Source organism: Emiliania huxleyi (assembly GCF_000372725.1).
Source record: "Emiliania huxleyi CCMP1516 unplaced genomic scaffold EMIHUscaffold_96, whole genome shotgun sequence".
Taxonomy (NCBI): Eukaryota; Haptophyta; order Isochrysidales; family Noelaerhabdaceae; genus Emiliania; species Emiliania huxleyi.
Window position 1 is genome coordinate 352,652 of NW_005194878.1, and position 9,814 is coordinate 362,465.

Below are 9,814 nucleotides of genomic sequence, written 5' to 3' on the forward strand. Positions count from 1 at the left end.
ATCTCCCCCCATCTCCCCCAGTATCTCCCCATCTCCCCACAGGCGGGGCGTCCGAGCTCGCCAACGAGACCAGCGTGGGCAGCCTGCGGCCAAAGCGGTGTGCCGAGGGCCGCGGCCGCTGCCTGCGAGTCGGCCTGCTGCCGCACGCCGAGTTCCCTCGCCACGGCGACTGGCGCGCCCTCGCGCCGACGGCGCTGGTCTACCACCTCACCAACAACAACGCGGACGGATGCCCGCTCGCCCGCCGCCGCGCGGCCGCGCCGGAGCCGGCGCCGCAGCCGCCGGCGCCGCAGCCGTGCGTGTACGGGGCGCGGCCCTTCCGAGGGTACCGGCAGCGGCTCGATCGGTACGACGAGGCTCGGCGGACTTTCAGAGGTTGGGACGAGGGCGCGCGCCGCAGACCCGCAGCCGCCCTCTCCGGTGTGAGTAGGTGGACTTTGAGGAGATGCGTGAGACGCTGCGCTCGGTCGGCGCTTGGATCGCGGAGGCGGAGGACGGCGGCGGCGGCGCGTCGGCCGTCGGCGGGGCGGAGGAGCAGCCCAACAGCTTGCGCTGCAGCGGGAGGAGTTGCCGCGGTCCGGACGGCGTCGATCTGCCATGAGAGTTGTGTGCTGTGAGTCTGTGCGCGTGTCCCCCGATTTCGGTACGATGCTTTCTTTTTTCCGAACGAGAATTCTTTTGGCGCGGTGGGGCCTACCCCTAAAAGAGCTAAGTTCTTTTTGTAATCTCTCCCCCCCCCCCCCCCGAAACTAGCCCCGAAAGCGACAAAAGCGCCCTAGCTTCCGACCGTGCTCCCCGCTGCTGCTCAGGGGACAAGAGACCTTTGGGGTTCGCCGGAAAAAACCCCCTCCCCCCCCCCCAAATTTTGGCCCCAGTTCAAAGGGGGGAAAAGGGGCGGCGTTGGCATTCGCCTTTTTTTGGGGGGACCAACCTTCAGCGAACCCCCGACCGTTGAACTTTTTCCTTGAGGTTCCCCCCCCCCACCCCCCCCGCCTTGCGCTGCCCTGCACAAACTTATTGACAAACACACACCCCACACGCACTCGAACACCCGCACATACACGACCCCGCTGCCCTCAAAAGAAGCTATCAAATACAAAGAAGCTAACAAATACGTGTATGGGAGGTAAAGGTGGCGGCGTCACGCTGCCCGGCTTCACGGGGCAGCCCCGCCCTTGCGAGGCAGGCAAGTGAAAGACTGACCCCATACGCCGACTGCCCAATCCCCCCTTCCCCCTCTCCAAACTCGACGAGCCGACGCACGGCCGTTGAGCCTCTGCCCTGCGCCCCCCGTAGCTCGGCGACTTTCTTTCTAAGTGTCGTGAGAGATAGCGGGCTCTGTGGCCAGCACAACGCAAGCTGCTGCACACTGGATTCACTCCCAGTAAGCCGTCGGGACAGCATAAGCCCGCGCACGCCGAAGCTGGCGCTTGCACACAGCACACGCCACGTCACACTCGGAGCACTCGGGACAGCCGGCACGGAACGCAAGCTCCTTCTCCTGGTCAGCCTTGAACCAGCCTGCTATGCGCGCCCCCGCCTTCTCCGCGGCGGGGATAGGATGCCCCACATCGGCCATCTCCTTCGTGAGCCGCGTGAGGCCCCGCGCAAACTTCTCCGGGTGTATGTTCGCTTCGATTTTATTCGATGCGCAATTCGCGCCGGCTTTTCCACCGGTCGCCATTGCCCATCTTTCGCCGATCTGCTGCCCCCGCGGGCGGCGATGGCGGACAGCAGCGCGCCTGGCGCGCCGGCAGTGCCGTCGGATGGCACGGCTGGTCGGCTGCGTCCACCTGCAGCCGGGGTGCGCGCTCGCCCTGATGCCGCGTCGTCGTCGCTCACGAACGCCCTCCTGAAGCGCCCTGCCGACCGGCCAGCCGGCGAGCACGAGCGCGCAGCTTCTCGATCCCGCGGCGCAGCGCCGCGGATGGAGGCCCTTGGGTCGGTGGAGAAGGACCCGGGCGCGTCCGCCTCGAGAGTGGCGGTGCTCCTCAAATACCGCTCAAACGCCCACGATGTTGTGGAGGGGACATGTGCTGATGATCCAGCTGCGCAGGCGCGCAGCCAGGCCGGGTCCAATATAGGGGTCGAATACTCGCTGCCCCCGGAGAGGGACGACGGGTATCGACGCGGCCCCAGCAAGGTGTACGCCACAGTTCCCAAGGGGACCGTGGCGACGACGGTCGCCCCGGACTGGCTCGCGAACGAGCTGGCCGGGCGCGGCAAGGTTGATGCGGCATACCGCGACCGCATAGTCATGCACCTGATGACGGCCGCCGGCGCCTCGGCGCCGGCCGACGCTGTGTTCAGGTTCACGGCTGGCGAGGCGATGCAGACCGAGGACGACGACGAGGACGCCGACCCTCCGAGGAGTATTCCGACGACGGGAGGGTGTCCGACCTGTAGCTGGCCTCACCCATATCTTACCTTCTGCCCCCCCCTCCTGCGACCCCCCACACTGGTCAAACTATTAGCCTCATAATGAGGAAAAGGCTAATAGCGATTTCAAATAGTGCTACTATTAGCTCAGAGGGGCTAATAGTGCAATTATTAGGTGTGCTAATAGCCGATGTCCTAATAATGGACCCTCATAATGCGCACTTAGCGATTTCGCGATTCATGCCGCATGCTTCACGGCGCGCCCCGGCCTAATAGCTGGGCCTCATAGCGACATGCCGGCCACGGAGCTCGTCGCGCCCATGCCGCCATCGGCGCCCGCTGACCATCTGGCGTGCAGCGAGAAACCCTCTGCGAGCTGGCGCCAGCGTGGTGGTTTGGCGGCGTGCGGCGCAGCGCTGGTCTTCTTGGCGTCCATCCACGCTGATCGCGGAGGATCCGGCGAGAAGCCTTGCGCTGCCATCGGTCAAGGCGCAGCTGGACGAGACGATGCGAGAGGAAGGCCGGCGGCTTTTCGAAGCGCAGCACGACCTGCCGCGCCCGGCGCGCTGATGCCGACCACTGCAGGGTTTGTTGTCGACACGAGCAGTGTTTTTCTTGTTTGACTTGGCGATTTGAGAGTCGCGCACAGCACACTGGCCAGTGTGCTCCTCGCTCGCTCCCCGCTCGCCTCGGTGACCTGTCGCCCACCAGCGCGCGGCGACCGCGCGCACACCACCAGCGCGCGGCGACCGCGCACACCGCGCCCGCCGGCTCTCCGCCCTCCTCACCACCCGTCGGCGCTGTCCGCAGGCATGTGAGGCGGAACGGCGACCGCACAGCGCGCGCGGGTGTGGAGAACGTGATCAACCGCCGGGCTTCGGCCCCTCGCCGGCGAGGTCCTGGGTCATCCCCGGGCGGCGGTCCGGGCGGCAGCAGATCTCTGCGCCGCCCGCATCCTGTTCGTGATCAGGGCGTGCGCAGTTTGAAATTGCAAGGTCCGAGCGCGCGCCCGCGCCCGCCGCGCCCCGCACGCAGCCACATCCTGCGTTCTGCGGCGGCAGCGGCCTTATCTCTCTCTCTCCCTGCTCTCCCAAGCCGTGCGCACCGTCGCCGCGCGCGCGCGCCGCCGCAAGCTGCCGGGCTGACGCTCGTCCCCGTGCCCCTGTTGCGCAGGCAACACCCGCGCTCGTGCGGACCGCACGACCAGCTTCCTGCTCGCGCCGCCCTCGCTGTGGCCCGGCGTCTCCGCCGGCGGCTGGTGCGTCAAGGTGATGAAGAGCACCACCAAGCCTGACGTCACCACGGTCAAGTTCAACGACTCCACGTTCTCGTTCGCCGTGGTTGCCTCATGGAAGCCCGTCTCCTAGAGAGTCGGCGCCATCGCTCTTGCCGCGCCGCGCGTAGTGCGCGTCGCGCGGGTACCGCACTATTAGGGCACTATTAGGGCCACTATTAGGCTCTCATAGTGCCCTAATAGCGCCCTAATAGTCGCTATTAGCCCATCTCATAGTGGTGTTCTAATAGCTCCAGACGTTATGAAGCTCAGCTATTAGCCCCTCTGAGCTAATAGTAGCACTATTTGAAATCGCTATTAGCCTTTTCCTCATTATGAGGCTAATAGTTTGACCAGTGCAGGCTAGATGGAGTAGTCACAGATAAGCCGGATGAAGATTCTGCCCCACACAGCCCCTTACCCCTTCACCCTCGCCTCGCTGCTTGGTGTTTCTGAACACGTATTGCAATAGACGTCCACGCTGTGGGGGTTGTGTGTGGGTCCTGTGTCTGGGAGGGAGGGAGTGGGGTGCAGGTTGCTCACCCACGGCACCGGGCCGGTGCTTGCACTTTGAATGCCGTGGGGCTCCTGCCCGTGTCCGGGCGTGGAGATGCGAGGGTCGCCCCCCCTTGCCCCACCACGTTGTGTGTGTGGAGACGTTTACCTTACCTTACCTTACCTGATCCTGGTCCGATTAAGTAGGTTACATCATATCCTAAGCTTGGTGGCGCCGTTGAGCCGCCGATACGCAATTCGCAACATATGGCTAGACACACATTACATCGTCGCGTAGCGCAGCCGCGCTCGAGCGCAGCCACTGGCGCGCTCGGCTTGCTGGTCAAGCGGTCATCCTTACTGAGGCCCCTGCCCTCCCACGACTCTCTGAGCCCCACATTCTCTCCGCTCCGCCTCTCTTTGTTGTGGGCAACATACGCATGTGAGGACCTCTTGAGGACCTCGCTCCGATGTGAGGACCTCCTTTGTGAGGACCTTTGCTCTCTTGCCGCTCTGCCACTCTCAGCGCGCCTCCTGGACGAGCTGTGGCTGGGGATTGAGTCACGTGCGGTCTTGTGCAGCCGAAGGCCCCCGCACGGGGGGTCCCGGGGGGCACCATGATCGTCCGCCAGGGGTCCGGGGTCGCGCAGGCAAGTGGCCCAAATCCGATGAGTTTTTCGAAGGGGTGAACAGCAGCTGAGAGGTGTGAATTCATCCCAGACGTCATCCCTGTCACCAGCAAGCAGAGCCCGAGGAGAATCAGCCGATAGCGTCGGCCAAAGAGCTGCTTATGCCGCGCGCCCCTCTGGGAGCGGAGGCTGCCGAGCGACGTCCGCGCGACCGAAGCGCCGCCTAACACACCGCACGGGGCGCAAGGAAGCTCGACCACACCGTCTGGCCTGCCGCAGGAGTGGCGCTGACGCGCCGCGCGCGACCACCAGCCAGCTTTCCGGCCGGGCCGAGAACGGTGCCTCGAGAATGTAGACACTCTCCGGTCCATCCGGAATTTTGTCGTTCTAGTTAGCACTGCTGCTGCAGACAGGGCCCGCGCGACCCCTTGCCCTTCCCGGATCCAGCTCGCTGAGGCTTGGCGCCACCCCGATGACCGCCCACAGGTGGCTGATCGCGGCCGCCACTCACGTCGCTTTTCGGCGCCTGGCTCTCAGAGGGCCCCTGCGGCTCTCGCTCGTCGCGTGACTGCCGCCGCCGACAGCATCTGCTCGGTCGTGCCCGCCGGCGCGGAGCTGCGCGACGTCGAATTGTTCGGCGGCTCGACCGCCGGCGCGCCCACTCTCGCCTCGTGCGCGCCTCACACATAGTATTCACCTCGCGCGCGGCCGACAAAGTGCGCGCACGACCTATGATGTAACATACTTGACCCCCCCCCTTGGCGCCTCGTGTTTTTCGTGCCAAACCAGCGCGATCTCGGCGGGGCGTCAGCGCCTCTCGGAGGGGCATCATGCGCTCCCGGGGCCGCCCGACGGCGCGGGCCTCTTGCTGATGGACCCAGCCGAGGTGCCCGACCAGTCGGACTGGCGCTGACGCGCCGCGCGCGACCACCAGCCAGCTTTTCGAGGGGCCCGAGCACGGTGCGCCGAAAGAGTAGACACTCTCCGGTCCATCCGGAATTTTGTCGTTCTAGTTAGCACTGCTGCTGCAGACAGGGCCCGCGTGACCCCTTGCCCTTCCCGGATCCAGCTCGCTGAGGCGTGGCGTCACCCCGCTGACCGCCCACAGGTGGCTGACGAAGCGCCACTCATCGCTGCTTTCGCGCGCCTGCTCCACAGAGGGCTCCTGCGGCTCTCCCTCGTCGCGCGACCGCCGCCGACAGCATCTGCTCGGTCGTGCCCGCCAGCGCGGAGCTGCGCCACGTCGAATTGTTCGGCGGCTCGACCGCCGGCGCGCCCATCCTCGCCTCCTGCGCGCCTCACACCCAGTATTTTCCTCGCGCGCGGCCGACAAAGTAGGCACACGACCACCTCCCTCCCACTCACCCCCCCCCACGATGCACAGCCCGTCCACTCTCGCCGGCAAGGCGCACGGAACGCCCAATTTGGGCTGGAAATGCCGCCGCCACGGGTTGGTGGCGCCCTCGGCAGCGGGGCAGCGCCACGCCGCGCAAACTTGCGCGACAAACTTGCGACCTCTGTCCCTCGTATTCACCCCAGATTTTGCCCTATCCAGGCTCACCCGGTACCGCGAGCGACGAGCCGCGCCAAGTTTGCTCCATTTCCGACAAGTTCATCCCGCCCGAACGCCGATCTTCGGCCGCCTGGAGGCCCAGGACGGGGCTCGGGACCGGCCAGGTGTGGATTCTCCACGGCGCTGCGGTGTATCTGCGCGCCCATGGCGCGTTCAGGGGTGTGCCTGAGGCGTGTAGACTGCGGGGCGCCGCGATAGCGCGGCGCCGACGGTTGTGTCGCGCACTGTCACACCCACGACACGGTCACAGTGTGTGTGCAGTGCGTCCACTCCGGCGACCGTGACGCCGTCGGCGCTCGCCTATACCGGCTAGTGTGGAGCTCTCAGTGTGGTTGCGTGTTGTACTAGTGATGCTGCACTAGGCGGCCCGTTTTTAGCAAAAACCAGATACCACATCGCGTGTGGTCGTCGAAAAACCGCATCTTCGCCCGTCTGGGACCTCTTCGTACGGCTCCAAAAACCGCTCCTTAACGACGACTACGCGGCCCGGCGGTCGATCTGCGCCTTCTCAGCGGTGGAGGGGATGTGGGAGGTACGTGCGGACCGCGTGGTGTTGCGACGGTTTGACGAGTGCGACTCCCAGCGTCGACTTTTCGACCCCACGGAGCCTCTGCTGCTCCGGGGGGGGGGGTCTGCAGACCACCCGGCCGAACTTCAGAGTCGCGGTGCTCCTCAAATACCGCTCAAACGCCCACGATGTTGTGCAGGGGACATATGCTGATGATCCTGGCCCGATTGGTTCGCTCAGAAAGCTTCTGCGCGGTCGTTAAGGTTCGCTCCCCGCACACCGGCCCGGAAGTATGTTACATCATAGACCACGGGCACCTCCCTCTCAGTCACCCCCCCGACGATGCACAGCCCGTTCGTTCTCGCCGAGAAGACGCTCGGAGCGCCCAACTTTGCCTCGTGCGGCCATCAAACAGGCGCGTTGCCTCCCATCTCCGCACTTCCCATCTACCCCCACACTGCCACTACCGGGGACGCGCAGATGCGACTCCCGGGCCCGCTCACCTCACCCGAGCCCGCCGACCAGGCACGGCCCGACGAGAACCCGCCGGGAAGGAGCTGGCCGAGCCATCGCCGGCGTCCCTGCCGGCTCATGGGCGCTCAAAAGGTCGCTCACCCGCCCGTCGCTTGCCGCCCCTCTCCCAGCCCTTGCCGGCCATAGGATCACGAACCTAGGGCTCAGTTCCGTCTCCCCCCCCTCCCTCCTGTAGGCAGGCCGTCCCGCGCTGGCGGGAAGAGGCGCGCCGAGCCATCGGTGACGTCCTGGCGAGCTCATGTCCCCCCCAAAAGGTCGCACCGGCCCGTGGCTCCGCCGTCGGCTCCGCCGCGAGCGGCGACGGTGAGGCCGCCGGGGCTCGCCTATACCGGCTAGTGTGGAGCTCTCAGTGTGGTTGCGTGTTGTACTAGTGATGCTGCACTAGGCGGCCCGTTTTTAGCAAAAAGCAGATACCACATCGCGTGTGGTCGTCGAAAAACCGCATCTTCGCCCGTCTGGGACCTCTTCGTACGGCTCCAAAAACCGCTCCTTAACGACGGCTACGCGGCCCGGCGGTCGATCTGCGCCTTCTCAGCGGTGGAGGGGATGTGGTCGGTACGTGCGGACCGCGTGGTGTTGCGACGGTTTGACGAGTGCGACTCACAGCGTCGACTTTTCAACCCCACGGAGCCTCTGCTGCTCCGGGGGGGGGGGTCTGCAGACCACCCGGCCGAACTTCAGAGTGGCGGTGGTCCTCAAATACCGCTCAAACGCCCACGATGTTGTGGAGGGGACATATGCTGATGATCCCGGCCCGATTGGGTCGCTCAGAAAGCTTCTGGGCGGTCGCTAAGGTTCGCTCCCCGCACACGGGCCCCGGAATAAGATACATCATAACCCGGGCCTGTGTGGAAATTCTTTCCCCCTACTCTCCGGCATTCTGACGGCAATCGAAGGCAGAGAACTCAATCGACCCCGCGCTCACCGGCGGCCGCCCGCGTCGCGGCGTCGGACGAACCCCGGTGTCGGATGCCACCTCGGTCCTCGCTCCTCGCACCTCGCCCGCTTCCTCGGTGCTCGGACGAGACGAGGCACGAGCCACGCCTCCCACGAGCGCCGCACAGTGCCCCAGTGGCGGCGTAGGGGCCGGAAAAGACGGGTGTCCCACCAAAATAGTTAAAAACTGACACCTCGCAGGTGGGATGGCGGTCGGTGAAAAGGAGCGGCGGGGACTCTAGCTAAAAAGGTCTGTCCCTCCCATCCTCCGATGCACCTGCGAAGAGCAGCCTCCTCCGACAGCCACAGCATCGGCGCGCTGAGCAAAAAAGGACACGGGTCCCGCGGGTCCCGAGGGCGCGGCTCACGTTCACATGGACCCGTCGAACCTGTGCCGTGTCGGGCGTCTCAGCCTATCCTGGGCGCACGCGTCACGGTATCCGACTCGTCTGCGTAGACCCGCACGCGTGCCTCATCAAAGTCCATCGTCGCCATGTCGCCCTCCCGCATGACGCGCACGGACACGTCCGGCCGCTCGCTCGAGATGCGGCGCACGGCCTGCCCGACCTTCTCCCCTACCAGCCCCGGCCATGAGGTAGGCCCGCCCGTTCCGCGGCCCTCTGCCCCACCGCCACCCGGCTGCTCAGGCAGGCGGTGGCCTCCGCGCCTGAAGCACGACCACCAGATCGACCGCTGCAGCTCCTTGCCCGCCATCCAGCAGGAGGTGTGGCAGACAGCCGAGCTGAGCCGCGAGCCGCAGCTCTGCTGCAGCCGCTCCATGCTCTGGCCAAAGGACTGCTGCACGGACCGGGCACTTTTCGCGCCGCTCAGCAGCTGGCCAAGGCCGCTCAGCGCGTCCGCAAGCGCCTGTTCTGGGCTGTGCTCGGCGCCGCAGCCGCAAGCTGACCGCTGCGTCCAGGCGAGTGCAGCCCAGCCTGCAAGGACCGCTGCGAGCAGCTTCCAGCCGGGCACCGCAGGGAGCGCCACGGAGCGTGCGGCAGGCGGCGGCGGCGGTCCGCGCCGTGCAAGCCGCTCTCGGGCCAGGTCGGCGAGAGAAGCGTTGTCGGCCATCGGCGCTAAGGCGCGCCTTTTCGTCACAGCACACTGGCACGACAAGGGCGCGAACTGGCGCGAACTGGTCGCACAGCGACACACGGCCTCGAAAAAGAATTTAAAGCGACGCAGCGTAGAGGGCCGTGTGTAGCCCTCTTTTTGCTAGAACAAAAAAGAATTTAATACTGCTTCCGCAAGTTGTGGACGCTCCTCGGCCACGCTGGCCACGCGTGCGCGAGTTCTTCGCAGGACGCCCAGGTCCATGCAGGGCCTACTCGCGATGCTGATGGCGCTCAGCGTCCTCCTCCTCGTCACGATGCTCTTCATCACCCACAACAGCCTTGACTCTGCCGTCGTGCGTGGAGATTCTGATCAGCAGCGGCAGTGGATGGCGCAGCAGTTCTCTCGCATCCACTCCTCGCAGCTGCGGCTCG

The 9,814-nt window shown here is 65.7% G+C and overlaps 4 protein-coding genes across 4 annotated transcripts in view; 2 read left to right on the top strand and 2 right to left on the bottom strand.

Moving 5' to 3' along the window:
* The window catches only part of EMIHUDRAFT_221394 (hypothetical protein), a gene marked incomplete at both ends in the record, with an annotated part of 2,556 nt that extends 2,130 nt beyond the window's left edge, over positions 1–426 (top strand). Inside the window, 2 exons of the mRNA XM_005756624.1 lie at positions 69–197; positions 325–426. Coding sequence (XP_005756681.1) covers positions 69–197; positions 325–426 — 231 coding nt within the window. The remainder of the gene's footprint in view (positions 1–68; positions 198–324) is intronic.
* A 5,166-nt stretch (positions 427–5,592) lies between these two features.
* Positions 5,593–6,725, bottom strand: EMIHUDRAFT_360391 (hypothetical protein). The gene is made up of 3 exons (XM_005756625.1): positions 6,332–6,725; positions 5,887–6,046; positions 5,593–5,739 (listed from the first exon to the last, which is right to left on the bottom strand). Exons 1-2 carry the CDS (start codon positions 6,390–6,392, stop codon positions 5,904–5,906), a joined length of 204 nt encoding a protein of 67 aa, XP_005756682.1. The 5' UTR covers positions 6,393–6,725; the 3' UTR covers positions 5,593–5,739; positions 5,887–5,903.
* Positions 6,726–7,199: 474 nt separating this feature from the next.
* EMIHUDRAFT_221398 (hypothetical protein) lies at positions 7,200–8,184 on the top strand (the record flags this gene model as incomplete). Its single annotated transcript, XM_005756626.1, has 5 exons — positions 7,200–7,255; positions 7,383–7,463; positions 7,567–7,610; positions 7,777–7,946; positions 8,053–8,184. The coding sequence occupies 5 exons, from the start codon at positions 7,200–7,202 to the stop codon at positions 8,182–8,184; spliced, it is 483 nt and encodes a 160-aa protein (XP_005756683.1).
* A 323-nt stretch (positions 8,185–8,507) lies between these two features.
* On the bottom strand, positions 8,508–9,398 carry EMIHUDRAFT_221399 (hypothetical protein; the record flags this gene model as incomplete). Its single annotated transcript, XM_005756627.1, has 2 exons — positions 8,508–8,521; positions 8,756–9,398. The coding sequence occupies 2 exons, from the start codon at positions 9,396–9,398 to the stop codon at positions 8,508–8,510; spliced, it is 657 nt and encodes a 218-aa protein (XP_005756684.1).
* Between the last annotated feature and the right edge of the window lie 416 nt (positions 9,399–9,814).

Excerpts from the sequence above, each read along its gene's own strand:
- EMIHUDRAFT_360391 (XM_005756625.1), bottom strand. The coding sequence starts at position 6,392 with ATGAACTTGTCGGAAATGGAGCAAACTTGGCGCGGCTCGTCGCTCGCG. Across the intron at positions 6,047-6,331 it reads GCTCGCGGTACCGGGTGAGC|CGGCGGTCGAGCCGCCGAAC; the intron begins CTGGATAGGGCA and ends GGATGGGCGCGC.